This window comes from Melanerpes formicivorus, unplaced genomic scaffold (genome assembly GCF_026170545.1).
Source record: "Melanerpes formicivorus ecotype bairdi unplaced genomic scaffold, bMelFor1.0.p_v2 SCAF_5, whole genome shotgun sequence".
NCBI classification, from domain to species: domain Eukaryota; kingdom Metazoa; phylum Chordata; class Aves; order Piciformes; family Picidae; genus Melanerpes; species Melanerpes formicivorus.
Genome location: NW_027142357.1, coordinates 2,625,515 through 2,649,601, shown reverse-complemented (window position 1 = coordinate 2,649,601; position 24,087 = coordinate 2,625,515). Strand labels below are relative to the sequence as shown.

Sequence of the window (24,087 nt, the reverse complement as noted above, 5' to 3'; positions counted from 1 at the left end):
TACCTGACCAGCACTAGAACAGAAATAGTACAAAAGGCAATCAGTTTGTAAGAGCAAAATGACACATCTTGGGCCACGCCATGGAACAGTTTTTACCTGCAAATGGGAACAGGCTGTCATGTGTTATATAAAATGGTTAAATGTAACCAAATTTCCCATTTGCTCACCAGGACTCCCTATACCATGGCTTGGGAAAATTATGTCCAAAATATGCACAAAGAGGCTGTTGATATGTAAGATTTACGGTAACAGTTTCTTTTCTGAGGCTCTTTCTCTGAAGAAGTTCAACACAATCTGAAACTTAGTCCTGTATACGTGGTTGCAATTCTCCCCTTCCAAAGTTTAGCAAGGTACATGCAGACAGGTACCTTTCTCAAACCTAGCACTGAGAATTGTATAAATCACAAAACCATCTTAGCTCTTCTTAAAATTCCTCTTCCCATTTCTGTATGGTTATTAACACCATGGCATGTCTAGTGGGAAAGAAAAAAACAAGCAAAATGAAAACAAAAACCCACACCAAAGAAACAAACAAAACCTCCAAACAAAACAAATCCTACACAAACAAACCAGTGAAATGTAATTATTATTGTGGTGTTTGGTTTTTTTTTCCCTAAAAATTATTCAGGAGAGATGTCACTGGTAAAGGCCAGGAACTGGACAGGAGATTTTATGAAATGTCTGTGCTACCTAATTAAAAGTTACATTCTGAGGCCTTTAAGAATGTTACACCAAGAGAATTTTCTATTGATCCTCTCTCAGCTCCTTACCCTTTAGCCTTTTCCTGCTGGCATGGGCCATATGAGTTGGCTGAAAGAATAAATTCTGAGGATTGTTTGGCAAGACCACTTATTTGAAAACAGCCACTTCATAGTTTCATAGTTTCATAGTTTCATTCAGGGTTGGAAGGGACCACAAGGATCATCTAGTTCCAACCCCCCTGCCATGGGCAGGGACAGCCCACACTAGATCAGGATGGACAGAGCCTCATCCAGCCTGCTCTTAAACACCCCCAGGGACGGGGCCCCAACCACCTCCCTGGACAACCCATTCCAGGGTCTCACCACTCTCATGGTGAAGAACCTCCTCCTCACATCTAGCCTGAATCTCCCCACCTCCAGCTTCATTCCATTCCCCCTAGTCCTATCACTACCTGAGATCCTGAGAAGTCCTTCCCCAGCCTTCTTGTAGGCCCCCTTCAGATACTGGAAGGCCACAATTAGGTCACCTCGGAGCCTTCTCTTCTGCAGACTGAACAGCCCCAACTCCTTCAGTCTGTCCTCATAGGAGAGGTGCTCCAGCCCTCTGATCATCCTTGTGGCCCTTCTCTGGACACATTCCAGCACCTCCACATCCCTCTTGTAATAGGGGCTCCAGAACTGGACACAGTACTCCAGGTGGGGTCTCACCAGGGCTGAGTAGAGGGGGAGGATCACCTCCCTCGACCTGCTAGCCACACTTCTCCTGATGCAGCCCAGGATCTGATTGGCTTTGCGGGCTGCAAGAGCACATTGAGAGCTCATGTTGAGCTTTTTGTCCACCAGCACCCCCAAGTCTCTCTCCTCAGGGCTACTTTCCAGCCAGTCACTGCCCAGCCTGGATTTGCGCCTTCAGTCCATTTGAGTTGACTCTAGCCACACGTGAAACTCACCTGAGTCACTGTATCGAGTCCTAATGTCATCAGTGCCTTCCACAGCACTTGACAGTTCTTCCCCGCCCAGGCATCAGGGTCCCCAGCTCTTTCTTTTGTGAACCTAACATTCCAAAACCCCTTTTCCCCTAACCTTGTTCTCACCTCTGCACTGCTCTAGATGAGAGTCCTGCAGCTAGATTAGCTTTTCCTCAGCAATATGTTTCCTCCACCATCTGGCCGTGGAGGTTGCATCCATTTTCATGTGGCAGAGCTCCAGGCTCCTGCTGCCTTCCCATAACCTCATCTCAACTCCTTTGGGCATCCCTGGGGCCACCTCTGCTGACTCCTCCTGCCTTTTTGGGAGCTCTGCCGCATCTCTGTCACTTCCCAGCAGGGCTTAGTCACTTCTCAAATGAAAAATGAAGAGGCACTTGAGAGAAGCCCATGACTTTGTTGTGACCTCAACAAAAAAAGCACAAGTGGGAGCTAGACTCACGCTGCCACATTCTCTGTGTTTCTACTCCAGTAAAAACGGCACAGGTGACTCTGATGTCACCAAAAGTCTCGCCACTATCAGTTGTTCGAAGAACTGATAGAAGTGTTTAAGGCGAAGTGAAAATCGGCACATTTGTACCGAGCGTACGCGGAGAGAGCAGCGGCTCCCCCTAGTGACAGCGACACGAAGCAGAGGCCCTCCCGCCCTCGGGGCGGGGTTGTCACAGCCGTTTTGCCAGACAAAAAGCACGCAACAAAGCGTGCCTTTCGAGTGCGGTGAAAACAAGAGCCGAGGAAAGAGAATCAAGTGGCAGCCTTTCGCTTTCTGAACACATCGTACCGCCAACCAGCCGGCAGAAATAAGCAGCCCTTCACCCAGCAAGTTGGAGGCAGTGAGAGGCTGCAGTCAGCCTGCAGGAGCAACCGCGAGGCCTGCGGAGCCCGCGCCGCGCACGGGGACCGCGCAGAGAGCAGCCCGCGCGGACTCCGCGCCGCTGTGCGCGGGCTCTGGGCACGGAAAGCACACACACCCTGCCGCTGCCAGCAGCACAGAATCACCACAGAAAACACGCGGCTGGAAGAGACCTCAAAGATCATCCAGTCCAACCTTCGACCCAGTACTCCAGGGTCAAAACTAAACCTAACTCAAACCCTACTAAACCAACAGAAATTGTCTGGGTTAGGCTAGTAGCAGCTACTGCTTTATGGTAGTGTTAACTGCTTGTTAACCCAGCTCCTAATATCGTTGATGTGGTATTGGCTTTCCCTTTATCTTTACTGAGTGTGTCGAGTACCACCTGTGTCATAAATGTTTCATTGGCTTTTGCCACTCCACCACGTTTTTACTTTTAGAAAGGTACCAACATACCTTTACATATCTTTTAAGATAAATCAAAATGTGGCTGCAAGTCTAACAACTTATTTAGAGCAAATGAAACAACAAGAGTTAAAGCATGTGAGAGGAGATGCTATTTCAATGAGTAATCTGTGTACTCGGGAAATTGCGTTTTCTAGGATGGCATAGAACAAGCTGAACATCAATTTGGATAGAAGGATTTGCATTTAGAGATCAACTGATGACCCAGGTAATCACCCAATTTTAACATGGAAGTGGAATAGGACATAAGCTAGCATTCTGGTTTGTTGAACTGGAAATAACATTCCCGATATTTCTTTAGCTTCCTGGAGAAAGTTCACTCCATCAGTGTGGAGTTTGCAACAGAACAACAAAAAAACCAACCAACCAACCAATTACTTCTTGGGGTTAGAACAAAAAAACCTCCTTCTTGGGAAGGTTGAAAATCAAAACATTATTCTGTGAGAGTAAGAAAATCAGTAGTTTACTGGAAGACTGTAGCTTCTCAGGCTGTTAAAGGAGTGATCACACAACACATGCAAGCGTTCTCCATGGCTGGGTAACTCCTGCAATGTGCTTGCCTGCAGTCTTCCAGGGGTTTTGAGCAATACTGAAATGTGGTTTTTGTGAAGATTAGAAAACACTTGAAGAATACTAATGTTAGGTACAATCAAAACCAGGACATTATACTCTGAAGTGTAATTCAAGATCTTGTATATCACAAAATTGTAATTTTTTTCTATCTGGACTTAAGTACTGTGAGCTTATTTACAGATGGAATACAAGCCTCTGTCTTATGCACTGTGCAGGCATACAGAAAGAATCTTTTATTAGTTCTCAGAGCCACAGAAAGCCTCTAAGTGAAAGAATGGAGAAGAGAGAGATCAGACACAAGAACAATGCCTGAAATAATATTATTCTCTGGGTACACCTTTCCAACTGCAACAAAAGCCACTTACAGAAGGAATGCTCTTAGCTGGACTAACCACTAACAGGAACCAGATTTAATGTGGATATAGAGGTCTTTCTTCAGCAGAAATGTAACAGGGAATGCCACTGAATTAGAACTGGAAAACTTAAGAGATAAGAACCTTATTTTGTCATTGGTATTATGGCGATGGCAGAAATACATCTTTTTAGTGGGATTTAACAAACAAAAGAAGAAAGTATGACTTCAAAGAGACTCAAACAAATGTTGAGGCACTGCTGGCTTTTTAAAACTTTTATTGTATTGCATAAGCTATAACATTTTACAAATCTTAAGTTACATTTTCAGCAACAGGTACACTGATACTGTAGTAAATACAGAGATGAAAAGACACCTCTGACAAAAATATAAAAAGGTAGAAATACTTAAAACCAGGATGCCGAATACCAAGAACGTTTTACATGAACAATATCCAATACTAGGGTGCTGTTGAAAATGTTTGCCAAGGTAATGAAGTTGAATACAAGGCTCCAATGTGCAAGGTGGTGAGCAAAGTCTCTTCACCCACCTTTCAGCATCTCAGAGCCAGGCTTTTTATGAACTCCATGCTCTACCAAGCACCAAAAGTGCCTTTCTACACAGCAATATCTTGTAAAAATACGACTTGTTCTAACATGGACTGAAGTGCAACAAGTGCTTCAAAGGAATCGAATCAGTTAACTGGGGAGTAAAGTACCAGGACGTTTTGGGGAGGGGGAATATGAGAAATGATCATAAATCTTAAGCTGACTGAAAAAAAAAATATTAATATGGTAAAATAATTATGAAGTAGAGAGTGCTATTACTAAAAATAATGATAGGGTTTCCTCCTGCCAGTCTTGAAGAATAAAACATCTAAAGCCATATATTTTTGGTAACCAGAACACACTGACTACTGCTTTGAAATGAAAATGAAGCTCAGATTAATGTAATTTCAACCACTTTTCATAGAAATTCTTCTCCACAAATGCAGCTTCCTGCTGTTACACGTGGCACAAATTAGTGGGAAGTGCTAGAAAATGCTCAGTTTTATCTCTGTAGGCATGGTAACTGTGTTTTGGGTAATTCCACTGAATTACCAAAAAACTTAATTAATTAATTAATTAATTACAAAAGCAAAAGCTTGGGTTATAAAAACAAAGCAGGTTAGGCTCCAAATTCAGATTAAAATGGTTCTAGACAATAAGAATTCATTAGCTATCTCCATACACTTTCCGCCTCTGCTGGCAAGGAAGGTTAGCAGCTGAAAAATAAGGATTTTCATCATTATAATAGTTTTTATATACAAACATATATAAATTTAATTTTTATGTTAAAATCCCAGTCAGTTTGATACCAGTAAATCCATTGACTTGAAGATGCCCAGTCTTGACTTGTGAAGTTGAATCAGATCCCATATGTGCAGCTTAAAAAAGATCCTAGTGTTCAGATCACTAAAGATATATTCCTTTTTGAACAGAAAACATGAAAAAAACCCAGGGTTTACAACAATTACCATCATCATCAACATGCAGGAAGCAGTATTCCAACATAAAAAAAAACCCTATTATATCTGCCTTCTAAAATATTATAAAAGCTACATAAATATGAATTGAGGCTTTTTTTGGCTAACAGAAAAAAACAACAAAACAACCCATAATGTGCTTTTTGGACAGCCACGGGTCCCACTGATAAAGTATGTCTGATGAAAGAGAAAGGCACTTCAGCAGGCTAATTTATCTTCAGGTTGTCCTACCAGCCAAGGGATGTGGTGTACTGCCTTTTAACCTGCACAGTGTCAGATCAGGAAGGCTGTTACCCTGATTCACTTTGGAATGGTGTTAAGAGTGGTACCCCTCCATTTCATCCTCTTTGGTACAAATTACTGCATCAAAATAAAGCAAAAAGTTAAACATTCCTACAGCCTGGATTCATTTCTGTGCATCATTGCTAGCTCTGTGTTGGGGAGGAATAACACCAGGCACCAGTACAGCCTGGGGGGGGCTTCCTGCTGGAAAGCAGCCCCATGGAGAAAGGACCTTGGAGTCCTAGTGGACAGCAAGTTATCCATAGGACAGTAATGTGCCCTTGTGGTCAAGACAGCTAATGGCATCCTGGGGTACATCAAGCAAAGTATCTCCAGCAGGTCTAGGCAGGTTCTCATCCCCTTCTACTCTGCCCTGGTGAGACCACAGCTGAAATACTGTGCCCAGTTTTGGCCTCCCCAGTTCAAGAGAGACAGGGATCTGCTGGAGAGAGTCCAACAGAGAGCTACAAGGATAATTTTGGGATGTGAACATCTCTCCTATGAGGAAAAACTGAGAGAACTGGGGCTGTTTAGTCTTGAGAAGCCTGAGAGGGGATCTTATTAACATCTACAAATATCTGAGGGGTGGATGTCAAGATGAACCTGATGAGGTTTTTTTTTTTGGTGGTGCCCAGGGATAGAACAATGGGTACAGGAGGTTGGTCCCACCTCAACATCAGGAGAAGCTTCCTTTATAGTGTGACAGAGCCCTGGAGCAGGCTGCCCAAAGAGGTTGTGGTGTCTTTCTCTTGAGGCTTTCCAAACACGCCTGGATGCATTCCTGTGCGGCCTGCCCTTGGCAATCCTGCTTTGGCAGGGGGGGTTGGACTCAATGATCCCTGGAGGTCCCTTCTAACCCCTAACATTGTATGATTCTGTGATTGGCAAATCATGTCCCTAATAATCCAATCAGTTTTACTTTCAGGTTTGTAAGATAACAGAAGGTTTGGTTTTGTTTTTTTTCTGACAGCACTATGAAGATTTTTTTTCTGGTTGATCAAATGGAGTTTTAAAGTGATTTCTCCTTTTCTCTCTAATATGTGGCATTTGGTAGCAATATGAAAATTATTGTCAATCATCTCATTGTAAGTAATGCATCCAGATGAATGTGCATAAAGCTACCTAGCCTGATCCACATCCCTTCATCTATGATACATCAAAGCACTGACCTAAGCCACATGAATTAATCTACAGATACAAGATTTGTCTAACTCAACTGACCACCACACCAAAACTAGGTAAGACCTGGAACTGGTACAACCTTCCACAAGAAGAATCCCAACAGCTGCGGTGGGGAAACTGTCCTAAAGTTTATTAACTGCCTCTTGCCTTCAATATATGACAAAAATTGGTCTTGAGTGTTCTGTATCTACTTAATACCTTTCACTTAAAACTGTACATCCACCTATGTGGATTTTGCAAATGCGGACAGCTCAAGACATGTCTTGTGAAGAACTAAGACATAATTCTTGCAAACACTTGTGTGCTTCAAAGATAATTAATTCTAATGAAGCACAAATATGTATCAGTTTGGAAACAAGCATCAGAAAGAAACTAAACTCTTCAGTATTCCCTATTCATTCCCCTCTCCTTAGAGCAGCCTTACTTAAAAGGCGCTTTGGGCATGACCCCCTTCTTATTCTCAAGGCAATCAACCTCCAGATCCAAAGAAGTCAAAACCTTTGAATGCTTCCCTGGGCTTTTTAAGAGCAGTGTGCCACGAGTCCTTGTTACTTTTTGTATAGACCAAATTTTAACACTAGCATTTCAGCACTCAGTGCTGCTGAGCCAACTGAAAAATTCCCTTAAAAAAATAATTCAGTGATTCCTATAAACTTCTATGTTGAAAATCATATATAAAAATAGAGAAAAATGTTAGTCTGACCACAAATTCCACAAAGACATTTTGTCTTTTCGCCATGTTACACATCAGCAATGGCTAGGACTCAGTGTAGTCAAACTCCTATTTTAATGATCTAAACACCAAAAGAATTCTAGTTGCTAATAGCTAATACAGTTCTTAAAGCCAAGATTGAATGTTGACGATGGGGCCCAGAAGGAATTCCATCACCCTGTGCTTAAGGGCATCAGCATTTACCTTTGCAGATACAACTGCAGCGATCACTTCTCTTTACAGAATAATCTTCTCATATTCTGACACAGAAAACAAGTTATGTATTCATTTTTAATATAAAACTCAACTTTAGATAAGCCTTTTCAAGTCTAACCAGCAGCATAAGACATTGCAAGTTACACACAGAAAAGCTGGCAGGTGGGAGCTCCAAAGCAAGCGAAGACTGCTGTTGTTTCACTGGCATGAATAGAACTGACAGCTATAGGCAGCCTTGGGAATTATGTTACCAAAGCCACAGAATGTGCACTCTAGGAAATAATTTAAATAGCTCACTAAATGTCCGTGCTCTCAGTAAGCGAGGGAGGAGCTACTATCTAGCAGAGATATCAGTCCTGGATACGATGAAATGTCTAGAGAGAAGCAGCAGCAAGGAATTCTTGCAAGAAGATCTGTTCCATTCTCACCTGCTTTGTGGGCTAAAAGCTGAAGTGCACTGCTGATGCACAAACTTTCAAGGGGCCACATTGGCCATACAATACCTTACAAGGGGCCATACAATATCTGCAGGGTAATAAAATTGTGACTAATCCAGACTGCCAACAGCTCCTTTAGAATGATGGTGCAGAACCCAGCTCTGCTCCTCGCTCTTGATCAGCACTAGCAGAGCAGATGAGAACCTGTACTACATCAGTACTTCTTCTGGCACCATTAGTCTGAAGTCCCAGAGTTATGACTGATCTTTTCAACATTTTTAATCCTTTTTCTTTGGTGACCAGATACCTACTCTGATATGGAACACGAACACTGGAGTGCAAAACCTCATTCCTTCAAACTCACATGGATACGGCCACTTACAGTGGTCTGTAATTTCTAACAATCGAGACAAGTTGGAAGAATTAGATCTTTTTGGCACAGACAAAAAATGCATTGAAAAAAAAAATCTGCAATATGTTTAAGTTCCTGTAGATGAACAAAATTTCAAGTAGTGACATATCAATTTAACATCTCAAAGCCATTAGCTGGTCAGGGATTTTCTGTTATGTTCAACAGAATACTTAACTAACTCTCTTTCTGACAGGGGATCCCTCAGAACTGATGCAACATTAAGAGCAGGGCAATATTGCACCTGAAAGTCAAAGCAGCTTTCAGAAGAAACGTGCATCTGCACAGCATAGAGGAGTTGATACCTAGTAATGTATATTACAAAGCAAAGGATGGAAACATTGGTTCCAGATATTTAGTTACACAGAAAAGTGAAACAGCATATAGAAAAAGTATTGTGAAATGTTTTCAGTATAGAATTGGTTACCTAAAGAGAGTGCCAAAGGCATGCTAATGCAACAAGCCATCTTCACCTCTGAGTAGATGACTCACATTATTAAACCACATTCTTTTGGCTGAAGCAATTACAGACTTGCACATAGCCTCGTTGTGGCTGGGCTAGAGTTAATTCTCTTCTTAGTAGCTGATGTAGTGCTGTGATTTGGATTTGGTAGAGAACAATGTAGATAACAGTGGGGGTTGAGTTGGTCCTAAGTAGTGCTGTGCTTAAATTAAATGGTTTTGTGTTTCCCATACTCTGCTGGGACCACAAGAAGCTGGAAGGGGTGCCAGGACAGCTGACCTGAACTAGCCAAAGGGATATTCCATACCATAGGATGTCAAGCCCAGTATAGAAGCTAGAAAGAATTGGCCAGGAGGGGCAAGTCAGCAGGTGGTGAGCAACTTCACTATGCATCAACTTCTTTTCTTTGGTTTTCTCTCTATTCTCTTCCTTTTCATCACTACTATTATGATTTTTTCTTCATTTATTAAACTGTTCTTATCTCAGCCCACAAGTTTTACTATATTCTTTTCCAGTTCTCCTCCTTATGCCACTGCAGAGGGGCCACAGCGAGCAAGTAGCTGCATGGGGTTTTGTTGCTGGCCAGTGTCAATCCACAACAGTCTTTTTTTGGCAGGCAACATCAGACACAAAAGAATGAGATAACAGATCTCACCAGAGTAAGGTAAAATTATTTTGTTATAAGCATTCAATACAGCAGTTTAGCAGCCCCTGGGCACAACACTAATTTATTTGCTCAGTGTGTTGTGCTTTTTCTCACAGACTTGTGTTATCCAACACCTTACTTGCTGTATATATTCCTTGTGCTGTTTAGTACCTCTGGGGCTGGGTTAAGGTTATCGTGTTGCTGTACTTTGTACTACTGGCTTCTAGAATGATAAAACGGCTCATAAAGCTAATCTGTTGTCTGTCACGGCCCTGCCAGCACCGCCGCGCTGCGGGTGCCATCTGCTGGAGGCTATTGGCAATTCCACTTCTCGGGGAGCCGACCTCTGGAGAATTTCCTCACATCCTTCTCCACCAGTCTGATTCCAATAGCGTTTGAGGGTTTTGAAATTCAGGATGTTCAAACCAGCACGTTCCTATTGCTAGGAACTGGCATGTTGCTGAAGGTCTCTGTAGAAGGTCTCTTCTACACACGAGGCAGCTGCTGCTCACTGGAGCAAGTGGGTCACACTGAGCACACACTGAGCTGGAAGAGGAAACCCCAGTTATCCAGGAATCTTGGAATTGATCACGGACTGGCCAGAAGGCAAAGATTTAAAAATACCAGCAGAGGTGGAGGTGACATGCACTGAAAAGGCCTCAGTGTATAATAAATCCCCAGAAAATGAGAAGTGATATGCTCTGTTTACTGATGGGTCCTGCCACCTTGTAGGAAAGCAGTGGAGGTGGAAGGTGGCTGTATGGAGTCCCCTGTAACAAGTCAGGGAGACTGCTGAAGGAGACAAGCCAGTTTGCAGAGGTGAAAACTGGGCAACTAGCTTTAGATACTGCTCAGTGGATACACTGGCCTCTGCTTTATTGATCCTGACCTATGGATAGCAGCAAATGCCCGCTGCGGGGGTGGGGGGGTTGCAGCAATAGAAGCAAAGCAACTGGGTTGCTAGTGCAGGGTACTGCTGCTCAGGTACAGAACCTGGTGGTGAAAGCCCACTTGGATGTCCATATACCCAAGAGTTGGGCAACTTAAAAATATCCAAAAAAATCAGCAGGTGGATCAGGCTGCTAAGACTGAAATGGCTCAGGTAGATCTGGACTGAAAATGTAAGGGTGAATTACAGTCTCATGTGTCCATGACACCTCAAAACCAGAGAGGAAGAGATGTAACATACAGATGGGCTCAGGATCAAGGGGGTGCACTTGACCCTGGACATGATTGCACAGGTTACCCATGAACATGTGCTGCAGTCATGGAAGCCAAGCAGTTAAAGCCCCCATGGTATGGAACATGATGGCTGAAATATAAATACGGAGAGGCTTGGTAGATTGACTACATCACACTCCCACCAAGCCATCAAGGCAAGCAGCATGTGCTTACAATGATGAAAGCAACCACCAGATGGCTGGAAGGCTACCCTGTGCTGCATGCCACCGTGCAGAACGCAATCCTGACCCTTGAAAAGCAAGTCTTACGGCAACACGGCACCCCAGAGAGAACCGAGTCTGACAGCAGAACTCATTTATTAAACTGCCTCCTCGACACCTGGGCCAAGAAGCATGGCATTGAGTGGGTCACCTCCCCTACCACACACCAGCTGCCAGAAAAATCAAACAGTATAATGGACTGCTAAAAAGGACACTGAGAGCAACAGGGGGTTGTTACCTTCAAACTCTGGGACACACGTAGCAAAAGCCACGTGGCTAGGTAACACCAGAGGATCTGCCACCTGAGCTGGTCCTACTCAAACCTCTCATGTACGGTAGAAGGAGAGAAAGTCCCTGCAGTGCACATAGAGTATGCTAGGGCAAACAATCTGGGTTATTCCTGCCTCAGGCAAAAGCAAAGCCATTTGTGAAGGTGTTCTCATTCAAGGACATGGATGCACTTGGTGGAAAACATGGAAGGATGGTGATGTCGGATGTGCACCTCAAGGGCATTTAATTTGGCATGAGAATAGCCAATGACCTAAACTATATGATGTTAATTGCTACAGAACACTGTATATCATCACCTCTGTGGTGGCTCTATGTCATGCCAAGGGTATGGCAGTAAAAATCACCCAGATTAATGAAGGACAAACTTCAATGAAACCAAGCAACATGTGGCAATGATATAATTAGACAGGCACAGTGGTGATGGAACCAGAACTGGCTTCAGCATGCAACTGTCCAATATCACACCACCATTCCTGCCCTGAAAGACTGTTATGACAGATGGAGTCCAAAGTTATGGACTCAAGGAGCTCAGTGAGCACTTCATAGACATGGCCCATAGACTAAGGGAGAGGTATCTGTGCATATGTGTCAAGAGACAGGAAAGGTGGTGGAGATTAATCTGGTTACCTTGCATATTCTTCTAGAAACAGGACCAGACAATTAAAAATCCCAACCTCACAGACCATGTTTCCTGAGTAACTGTTTCCAGAAGCAGACCTGCATAGGGTATTTCCCAACTGTTAAGTGTGCAACAGGGCAGACAAACAAGTGCACCTCATCCCAGAATTTGGATACAGGTATTTTATACTTGCGTTTTGGTATAGAACCTTAACCAAGCTTGAAGGGAAACACTTATAAAGCTTTTTTAAGGAGGATTTATAATCACACTGCCAAAGCCAAAATGCTGGAACTTCTTTCACCAGGGCAACAGCCTCAAAGCCACAGAAAGACATTCTATATGAAGCACATGAAGGGGTGCATCTACTTTTTCTGTTAGCCAAAGTTGGAATGATCACTCTGACAAGGTGAAGGTTAAAAATAAAGAATATTCTGATGGCCTTTTCCTTCCTCTAAATATATCTTAGTTACATTTCATGCATTCGTCACTTTTGGTAAGTTTAACTCTTAAGATGAGTTGTAAGTAGTACTTATATTGCATTATAGACCAAATCCTGCCAGCTGCTCTCTCATGTTCATAAAACAACTTTTAAAGCCTGTTTAACCCTTCCACAATGCACAACCTAGACAGAAGCAGCTCAGGCTGGCAAAATGTAGGCACACAAACCTCCAATGATCTTCCTTTTGTTTTTAATCTTTAAACATAAAAACCAACAGTGTTAGACTTTCCTGCTAAAGGAAACTATGTCAAAGGCATCATTTGCCTGAACTTGCATACTTTTTAATCATGGGCCAAACTCCATCTTCTAAATACACAGGGACTCAAGACTATGTTGTGGAGCACAACCTGCCCAACAGCATGCAGAAGAGAAGATCTCAACTGAGAATGAAGCCAAACTAAGACATTGGGATCAGCAACAGCAGCAGCTTCAAGTGCTACTAGAATCAGTCCTTTCTGCTGGATGTGGACACTCCATAGCAGCTGTCAGTCTTCAGTATTCGCAGCTCACAACAAAGCAGACAGGCAGCATCTTAAGACAGCAGGGACCAGGAACTGCAGTGGCCACAGAGTTTGTGCACTTTCCCCTTCTGCCACTGCTCTATGGAGGGGCAGCCTTCTGTACATGGATGGGCACACAGGGAGGGCAGTAATGCTATAGAGCTCTGCTGATAAATCCAACAGAGTTCATCTGCTGGTGTCATGGGACTAACTGATGAAACATTTTTCCATTATACAAAGTAGTAACACATCCCTAGAAAAGTTCACATATAAAATACTGTACAGATGGTCACACGGATCAGGAACAAGGCTGAGGAATGGCTTTAAAAGGTCTACCAAAGCATTAGCAACAAGTACAAAAAGAATGAAAACACGTGCCTGCATTTCTCACCCTGCATTCCCGGAGCTGTGTCCAAGAAGGACAGGCTAATGAAAACGTGGGCCTCCCCTACACACTGCCAGCAAAAGAAGGAGCTGGAAAATTTGAATAGTAGCATTTCCCTGTTTTCAATGGAGGTGGAATATCAATTGCCCAGCTGAAGTTTAGTAACTTGATCTGTATATTCAAAACAAATGTAACTTTTCTTGATACTAGAAAACAACATTTCCCCTGTAAACCCAGCACTGCAGAAATGACAGAAGCAGCCAAAAGGTCAAGAACCAGCAGGGAGAGCAACAACACAAAGCACATTGTGTTTTAATTTATAGGAATAAGAGGCCTCTCCTCTCTTTTCTTCCAGATGTTGGTCTTGCTATCTCTTTTTGTGATAGATGGCCTATCCCTTTTTTTAGCAGAAGGGATACCAGATTCATGAGCTCCTGATACAGTTTTCTTTCTTAGGCCTTCTTCCTCATGCTGTTCTATGACTGGCCCACTCCCTCCATCCAGAATGTGCCTCACAGCCTGGTCCTCTGGAGTGCAAACAGTGGTCCCGCTTTCACTGCTACTCAGATCCAGATCTTCCAAGTAAAGGATCTTAGAATGTGGCATATTTTTAATGAAAGTTTTCTCTCTCTCCAGTTTCCTGCTGGGATGGTGCTCGTTCATGTCCACACCAGAGTCCAGACTGGTGTCATTACTCTCCGTCTTTCTGCCCTTTTTCAGATCTATGAAGGAGTGCCTCACTTGAGCAATCGGCTTTCCATCCAGGGAAACAAACCACGCTCGAGGGTGTGGAGATGGCTTTCCTTTAGAGAGCTCCAGTAAGGTTTGTTCCGAAATGCCTTGAAGTTCAGAGGAAAATGGAGTCATTACAACCGCTTCGTTCAGCGTCCCGGGAACGGAGACAGACTCCAGCAGGCTGTTAGTGTAGCGGCCCCAGCTTGCCGCTTGGGAGGGCAAACCTTCCTCGCCGTCCAGCGCACTGCTTTCCTCCCTGCAGGCAGAAGGCTGTGGGTGAGAGTGCGCCGGCATCTTGGGCAACGTCTGCATGTAGCTGTCACGACTCATGGGTTCCATCAGGGGGCTGTACACTAACTGCCCTTTCCTTGGCAGCGTCGCCGATTTAGCGGGGTGCAGTTGTTCCGGGGAGTGGAAGAGGTCGGAGGTTTGGAGGATGGCGATAGGCTGATTGTAAATGTGCATGAGATGTTCTGGGATATGGGAAAGCCCATACATGTCCTCTTTCAGCGTAAGAAATCTGGTTTGGTCCTGAATGTCCCTAGGAGCCTGGGAAATCGTACCGCTGCTATGCTTTGGCTGCTGTAAATGCCTGCCTCCAGCACTGGGCTCCAGGGAATGGGCTGAATTTCTCGACTGCTCGGTCTGGCAGGAGGGCTGATAAGCAGCATCCTCTGTGTAGATTTTAAAATTGTCTCGTGATTTCCCATCTTCTGTGTCTGTGGACATCCTTCTTTGGGGGCTGTAAGAAATCTTCGGTGTGTACAACTGTGACTTATCCTCCAACTTTAAAGCCCCTTTGACGGCGCTGATGTGGTTGATGTGAGTTGTTGACGTTGTCTGGTCTTTCTTTATGACCTCCAGCTTCGTTGTGTTTTTCTCCTTCTTTCGCGTCCGACCACATTTATCCCTGTACAAAAGAGATGCAAGGTGACTGTAGAGCACGTGAGGAAATACTAGACTGTTGAGCTGAAGGCAAGATTTTGGTTAAGAAGTTACAGTGTAATGTGCTGTCACAAAAAGTAATTGCGACAACTGTGATTTTTAAAGACAGGCTAGGCTACAACATAGTTTAGCTAAAGAAACAAATCTCAGCTTCAATAGACTGATTTTAATCAACCTAAAATTCCATTCACACTGAGCTTACTAGAGCCTCTCTTTTTGCTTACCTGCAGTAACAAAGAAGAACAGCAAAAAATCCAATGATTATGACAACAGTACCTCCCAGTATGGCTGTAAGGAACACTGTGTGGTAGGCTGTGATGTCCTTGGAAACTGCACTAATAATGGATTCTGCATTGTCAAAGAAAACCAGACAAGAATTAGTTTTCAAAAGCAAATAAGGCTGCTTGATATGCAGAGCTGTAGCTAATAAATTAAGCTGTACTTCTCCAGTGATTCTGTATTTCTGTGGCACTGTGTTCAGCCTTCCCCTTTCACCTTGCTGTTTCAGCAAACCAGAAACCACACGAACAGTGGTTACAATATAATGAACCTTCACGAGGTTATTTCATGTCCTAAAGCCTTACCATGACATCTGCTCAACTCCAGTCAAACTACACTTGTATTAGTTGTCCAAACTGACTTTGAAACATGGGTTACACTTTCTGTTTAGTGCTTCTGTCACAAAGTGCTAGCTTTTTACATTTTGACATTGTCTTTCCCCAGTAAGAGTCCCTTCATGCGAGTTTGCAACAAGTCTGCATAAACCAAAAGCCACTGGGCCCATTCTACCCAATATTAATTTTCTTGCTTCATTTCCTGCTGTCATACATGATCCTCAGTGGTAAGTCCTGCTGACTGTTAGATGTCTGTTGTCACAGCTTCCTTGCAGGCTTCTCCCAAAAGATGGTGATAATACAAGTACCTACGTTCAAATTCAGTCTGGACTTTCCCCCCTATAGCATTTCATAGGATCATTAAGGTTGGAAAAGATCTTTAAGATCATCAAGTCCAACCATAACTCAACTACCATGAGCACTAAACTATATCCTGAAGCACCATATCTACAGCTTCTTGAACAGTGAGGGATGGTAACTCCCCACTATTTTGGGCAGCCTGTTCCAATGTCTCACCACTCCCTCAGTAAAGAAATTTTTCCTAGTGTCCAATCTAAACCTCCCCTGGCACAACTTAACTCCATTTCCTCTTGTCCTGTCGCTAGTTATTTGGGAGAAGAGATAACACTAGCCTCACTGCAACCTCCTTTCAGGTGACTGTAGAGAGCAAGATCTCCCCTCAGCCTTCTCTTCTCCAGACTAAAAACAAACCCAGATATCTCAGCCCACCCTCGTATCCCATGCCCTCCAAACCCCTCACCAGCTTTGCTGCTCTTCTGGGGACAACCTCCAGGACCTCAAAGTCTTTCCCATACTGTGCCACCCAGAACTGAACACAGCACTCAAGCTCTGGCCTTACCAGGGCTGAGTACAGGGGCATGATCACTTCCCTACTCCTGCTGGACACTATTTTTGAGGCCTTCTTGGCCACCTGGGCACCCTGCTGGCTCACATTCAGCCAACTGTCCACCAGCACCCCCAGATAATGTAAAGTTCTAGGAAATGGTTATGTGGTCAAAGGCAGACTCTCAGGAGTCAAAGAGGAGTTATCCACGTGTTGCAACTGCACATCATTTTTCCCAGGACAAACCAACAGCCTTACAACACATCTGTACTTGGGCTACTCAGCAATTTCAATCTTGTTGCCCTACCTCTTGTTCCAGGCAGTGGAGCTGCTATCCAGTAGCCTAAGTGTTGAGCAGTGTATGTCCACACTAACTGACCATCTGCTTCCTTTACCATTCCCAGGCCACGGCTTACCCAAGCACCTGAGAAAAAACAACAAAGAACAAAATATTGCACATGTCACAAAGGACTCTTCTGTACCTCAAACCATTGGCAATTGATTACCAAAGATACAGAAGGTCACAAGATAAACTGAAACTTCTAACCTACACACTATTTAATACACAGCTTTAGCTAAGCACACAAACTTTGTGTCTTGACAACTGCACTGCAGAAATCCCTGTGTGGACATTCACTCTGAAACAAAGCATCACCATTACTTAACAGAAAATGTATTACATTAAATTCTGGCAACCAATCTCTTTTGTAGAAATGGCCACAAATTATTTGAAAATTTCTGTTATAAAAGTTTAAGCATGTGTGAAGGGCAAGACTTCAAGAATTCAAGTATATGAATACTCATTTCACATTAGCTAGCAGCACTTGATGGGAAAACATTTTAAGCTAATAAGCTACCACAGGATAAACAATGTCTTGACTGTTTCTCCCCTCTTCCCTACCCCACAGCAGTTAGCCAAAGCAAGGTCTATTGTTAGGGCACAGATTCCACACCATCTGTTTGGCAATGCAAAGGACAGGTACTCTGGTATGCCAGCCTCTACAATTAATAAAGTATGCAGTAGGAGACAGAATTATACCTGATACACTTGAACACATTCATTACAGGCCATCTGTGAAATTCTAAGGACAGAAAAGTAACCTCAGATAAACTACCCTGTCTCATGAGAAGGAGAGAGAACCACCACCATGCTAAAAGCAACAATAACCAAAGCATGCAGTAAGTATAACTCATAAAAGGTCTATGATTCATATTTTCCTCCAGGATGCTTCTTTCAGAAAAGCAAAAGGAAGTATCTACCAGACAGGAGGGAAAGACGAAAACTGCCACGTGCCACACGTGTGCACACAAAGATGCACACAAAACATCATTCAGCAGCCAAACTTGCAGCCTTCTCTCGGTTCTTGTGATGGCTGGCAGAGAATACCAGCAGCAGCAGCCATGCAGAGTCCTGAAAAAACTCCTGTCTGGACCCAGGAGCAAGACAAGCAGTAAGAATTTTCCATCTCTAACTCTCATGTAGAAACAAGAAGGGATCCTCAAATTCTCTGTCCTGCCAACTCTCAGGCAAGATGTCACTTCACTGCACAAATAGTTTCACTGCTTACAGGCAGATAAAAAAAAAGTATTACACAGAATACCACATATCACAGAATCACCAAGGTTGGAAGAGACCTCAAAGATCATCAAATCCAATTTGTCACCACAGACCTCATGACTAAACCATGACACCAAGTGCCACGTCCAATCCCCTCTTGAACACCTCCAGGGACGGGGACTCCACCACCTCCCTGGGCAGCACATTCCAATGGCGAACGACTCTCAGTGAAGAACTTTCGCCTCACCTCCAGCCTAAACTTCCCCTGGTGCAGCTTGAGACTGTGTTCTCTTGTTCTGGTACTGGTTGCTTGAGAGAAGAGACCAACTCCCTCCTGGCTACACCCACCCTTCAGGTAGTTGTAGAGAGCAATGAGGTCTCCCCTGAGCCTCCTCTTCCCCATATAAAAGGTTAAAAACATTATAGATCTTCAAAAGTTCTATATACACTGAACAAATCTATAATCTCTGCTGCTCACTTCAGTAAATTGCAGCTCCCCCCATGTACTCCACAGCAAACAGCACCTACTAAGAAAACCTAAAATGTGATTCCTGAGTAAGCAGACATTCCCTGTGATGTGCTGCCAGTCAAACAGGAGGCTATCAGTCTCCATGTAACACTGCAATGCAAGCTTTCTCTTCTCTAATTCTATTAAAAATCCACCTCAGGTACTACTAATGAGCCGAGGCATTCAGTAAGAAGGAAGCCACACATCACCAAATTCTGCATTTACAGCAGCTGCAATAGAATTAATAAAAATTCATTTTGCAGGAGTGATCTCAGCCCTATCATACTTTGAGTAGCCCCAGGGAACACTACATGAGCAGACATGTGAAAACAGTTCCTATCGTTTTCCTGGTGCATATGGATCAGTCTACACAACATCAAACAGACCCATTCCCTGACCTCTATCACTGCTGTCTCTGATCACCACTACAGCATATTACTCAAGGACTTCAGAGTTTGAAAATATGTGTCAGCATCTTGTTAGGGACATCCCACATTGTAACTCCTTGGAATCACAGAATGGCTTGGATTGGAAGGAACCTCCAAAGGTCATCTGGTCCAAGCCCCCTGCAGTAGGCAGGGACATCGTCTGCTTGAGTATCTCCAGGGATGGGGTCTCAACTACCTGCCTGGGAAACCTGTTCCAGTGTTCTACCACCCTCATGATAAAGAACTCCCTGGAGATGTTCAAGAGGAGATTGGATGTGGCACTTGGTGCCATGGTTTACTCATGAGGTCTGTGTTGATAGGTTGGACTCGATGATCCTCGAGGTCTCTTCCAACCTTAGTTATACTGTGATACTGTAACTTGTTCCTAAGATCTAATGCAAATCTACTCCTAATTTAAAAGCATTGCCCTTCATCATATCACTAGAGACCAGGAGACCAAAGCCTCAGTATTCAGTGCCCTGGTATCTCTCCATTCAGCTGAGAGTATGCTGCTACTCAGGATTGCTCTCAAATGCTTGCTAAGGTACTCAGCTGTCCTCAGTCATCAGAACCTTGACTGTGGCATGCTATTACTCAGTTAACTTAGAAAATTCTAAGTTGTTTTGTATGTCGGATCAAAGACAAAAAAATAAACATCCAGAACAGTGAAAACAGTTGCAAATTTTCACTGCAGAGAACAGATGAAGAAGCAGCAAAAAAAACAGTGGAAGTCAGGTAGTCGGGTATCCTCCAAAAGGCTCTCTCCTTGTCCATCGTCCTCCCTCAGCAAGCAGCAGTGAAGGTTCCATGCAAACACTGCACCTCAGTGAGCACCCATCACAAGCAATTTACCTTTCCAGAACCTCTAGCTCAGTACACCCTATCCCAGAGGAAAAAAAAACAACCATTTTAATTGGGTGAATGTGTTGTGCTCCTGCCCTACCACCAAGGCTAACACATCTAAGTAGGCATGTGGAGTAGCCTCCTCAACACCTACATACACCTTACACTGTTTATACTCTACCCTGACCCTGTGCCAAGCTGCTCTAGCTCTGTCAACTTTTTGCTGTAACAGCATTGTTGACCTAGATTTCTGTTCAGCAAGTTAAAACAGCTCAGCATAGATAAAGATGAGCAGGGAAGCTGGCAGGAGTGGTTGTGGCAGCAAGCAATTAAAATCTCTTGTGCTATTTTATCATGTCAAACTAAATCCCTTTCTTTGCGATCTTTTAACACCAGTTCCCCCTCTGATATCTTCTAGGTGTATAGACAGATTTAATTTTCTATGCCAAAACCTGTTCTATTCACCCTTTTCCCAAGAGAAAACCTAGCCACTTTTTTAACAGCATGGTCTTCTTTCCAAGAATGAGGACATGGCTGCTCCTCTTTGAAAAGATGATGTTGATCATTCATCATTAAAATGTTTGGTTCCCTCCTTGAACATGTAAATAATGTTTTGTTAGTTGGTGTCCTCTCCTGTACTTCCAACAGCTGAAAAACAGCTTTTTGCCTTAAGGATTACAACACTTTTCACTCACACCTTTCAAGGCAGTGTGATAGAAAGCGTAAGGCAATCAGGACACCAGCATCTAAATGGGATGAGTGCATGTAGCTCATTACTCCCTCTTGACTAAAATTAGATGTGAAGGGATGACAAAAGGTTTAGAATGTCTAATCCCCAGCCTCCTCTTACCATGCACACTAAAAGAACTGTGCTGTTCCTTCTGATAACTCTTATTTCAACTTCATTGCACTTTCTGAATTGCTTCTGTTAACTGAAGTAGTATCTAGTCCAGTCTTAGTGTCAAAGGATCTTGTGATTTGTGGTCTTTTAAGAAAGCAGTCAGAAAATTCAACATCACCTGAAACTGATGTCCTTACCTTCCAGCAACACAAAAATAATCCATCATACTATGCTAATGAATTTCATCAAAGCTTTTCAACCTAATGAAAGCAAGGAAATTCCTTTGAACAATTCAGGCCAGTCGATCAAAAACTAATACAGAGCCTCTAATAAAAAACATAGCTATTTCACAGAATCACAGAATGTTAGGGGTTGGAAGGGATCTTGAAAGCTCATCCAGCCCAACCCCCCTGCCAGAGCAGGATCACATATACCAGATCACCCAGGAACACATCCAGGTAGGTTTTGAGTATCTCCAGAGAGGGAGACTCCACAACACCCCTGGGCAGCCTGGTCCAGTGTTCCCTCACAGTGAGAAAAAATTTTCTCATGTTTCCATGGAACTTCCTATGCCTCAGATTCCACCCATTGCCCCTTGTGCTGTCATCAGGCACCACCAAGCACAGCCTGGCTCCATCCTCTTGGCACTCACCCTTTACATCTTTATAAACATGAATGAAGTCACCTCTCAGGCTCCTATTCTCCAAGCTAAAAAGCCCTCAGCTCCCTCAGGCTCTCCTCATGAGGAAGATGTTTCACACCTTTAATCATTTTTGTGGCTCTGCACTGGACTCTTTCAAGCAGTTCCCTGAGGTCATTTTTGAACTGAGGGGCCCAGAACTGGACACAATATTCCAGATGTGGCCTCACCAGGGCAGAGTAGAGGGGGAGGAGAACCTCTCTTGACCTACTAACCACAGCCTTTCTGAAACACCCCAGAGTGCCACTGGCCTTCTTGGCCACAGGAGCAGTTTGCTGGCTCAAGGTCAACCTCCCATCCACCAGGACCCCCAGGTCTTTTTCCCTTTCGCTGCTCTCCAACAGGTCACTCCCCAACCTATACTGCTCCATGGGTTTGTTCTTTCTCAGGTGCAAGCCTCTATGTTCGCCTCTACACTTTACACTCTAACATCACCTACATATGTTAGTGCCCACCACTATTCCATGACATGCAGTGTATTGTACCCAAAACCATATACATGTGCTAAAAGGTAGAGTAACAAATAACTTAAGCCACTTACCAGTTTTCATATCAAATGTCCATGCAGGTATAGCATCTCCTGATTTTACAGTACTGGTGGGAAGAGGAAGTGTAATCTGGATGGGACCATTTACTTTCAGTTCTTTCCCAGCCAAAAGAACGTTTACACATATTGCAGCAAGAGGAGCCAATTCCATGCTTTTGAAACCTGCATGTAAGAAATAGCTTGTCTGTAATTCTCCATTCATAGTGGATTTGTAAAAGAAATATTCAGAATTAAGCATCTATCCTTGTTGATAACTAAAGGCAAGGCCTCATTGACATCCAGCTACACAGCTTTTCACCAAATCTAAAGTAAAACAAAACAAAAGAAAAAAAAACAACCCTCAACATTTCTTCTATTCTGGACTATTAAAATCCAGTGACCAAAATAATACCCAGGGAGGTGGATGAAGCCCCATCCCTGGAAATATTAATGGTGAGGCCCAGTGTGGCTCTGGGGAACTTGATCGAGTTGTGAGGACATCCCTGCTGACTACAGTGGGGGTGGACTAGATGACCTTTGAAGGTCCCTTCCAACCTGAGTGATTCCATGATTCTATCACCTCTATACCAAATCTCTAACAGAGAAACAGACTTAGGACATATATGTTCAATGCTGCCTGTAGAGCCAATGATTAGGCAAAACTTGGCTTGGGGGGTAGGGGAAGAAAGGTTTTTTCCCCCTCAGATAATTTGATTACAGAATAGCTAACCTATTCTTTCAGTACCTATAATTGCAATGTATGGAACATTGAATGAAACTGAAAAGACATGCAAATAAGTGATTGCTGCATTTCTACTTAGTTAAACACTCCTCTTAAACTTTCCTGTAAGGATTAACTTTCTAATTTGGCAGCTATAATTAAGTGAGTATTTAATCATGGGGCTTGTCAACGCACTCAAAGGAAACCTTGCACAGGCAGAGCTTTACAAGGCAGCCTGAAAGTTTGTTTCTCTTGTCTTTCTCACACTAATTTGCAACTACTTCAGAATGCACAGTATGACAGGATGGGGAAAGCAGCTGAAACAGAATTAGTAAGTGCCAGGATAATGTTAAATCTATGCAAGCTGTTAGAAGCTGGTTGTGAGAAAACTCCTGGTGCATCAGATACCAATTAGCTTCCACCTACCTTAAAAGGAAGCCTATTCCTTTAGGAGTATATGAATAATTTAAAACACAAGCCAGGCAGATTAAAAGGAAAACTCAGAAGAGAAACACTGCTTATTTCTCTTATGCTTTACTTTTAAAGAGGTGGAATATGAATAAGAAAGGTTTAAAAATATGGAAGTCGAGTTATCAATATATAGGATGATTTTAATTCAATGAAAATTAAAGAAGAGTGCATGGTAAGATCAAGTAAGCCTTGTAGTAGCCTCCTGATGTGCTGTAATGATTTTTAAGAGCCTTATGGCTTCAGGTCCACTGGGAACAGAAAGAAAAGAACAAAAGAAAGAAGGAACTGCACACAGTACAATCTGCCAGAGATTTATGCCAATAAAAAAAAGTCATCTGATTGGATGACAAAAATATCCAGCTGCACATGAGCAGAGTTGTAATGACGTGTGAAGCCACTTACTGCTTCCCCAGTGAAACAGATGCACAGAAAACATTACTCTAATTGTGATCTGCATACATGGGGACTACTCGATTTCCACCAGCCTTATGGATGTTGACTGCCCCTAAGCAGAACTACAGCTTCCACACAACCTTTACACTAGAGGTAAAGCTCCCATAACCAACCATTCTAGTGGAAAAGTAGAAAACCCCACAGCTGAAGCCCACTGCTGCAGTTGCACTGATTCTTTAGGTCTGTCTAGTTCACACTTGGGCCATAACCGTATTTTTAAGGTGTTTACTAAACCTCATGAATTCCACAGCCTCATGAAATCACAGAATTAACCAGGTTGGAAAAGAGGTTCGAGATCATCAAGTCCAATCTATCACCCAACACCATCTAATCAACTAACCCATGGCACTAAGTGCCACATC

General features: G+C 43.3%; 1 protein-coding gene across 1 annotated transcript in view; it reads right to left on the bottom strand.

Moving 5' to 3' along the window:
* Nucleotides 1–12,826: 12,826 nt before the first annotated feature.
* The window catches only part of FAM171B (family with sequence similarity 171 member B), a 44,187-nt gene continuing 32,926 nt past the window's right edge, over nucleotides 12,827–24,087 (bottom strand). Inside the window, exons 5-8 of the mRNA XM_068137883.1 lie at nucleotides 22,096–22,263; nucleotides 16,984–17,100; nucleotides 15,443–15,566; nucleotides 12,827–15,183 (exon numbers count right to left, since the gene is read on the bottom strand). Of these exons, the coding sequence (XP_067993984.1) occupies nucleotides 13,851–15,183; nucleotides 15,443–15,566; nucleotides 16,984–17,100; nucleotides 22,096–22,263 (1,742 nt within the window). The 3' untranslated portion in view covers nucleotides 12,827–13,850. The remainder of the gene's footprint in view (nucleotides 15,184–15,442; nucleotides 15,567–16,983; nucleotides 17,101–22,095; nucleotides 22,264–24,087) is intronic.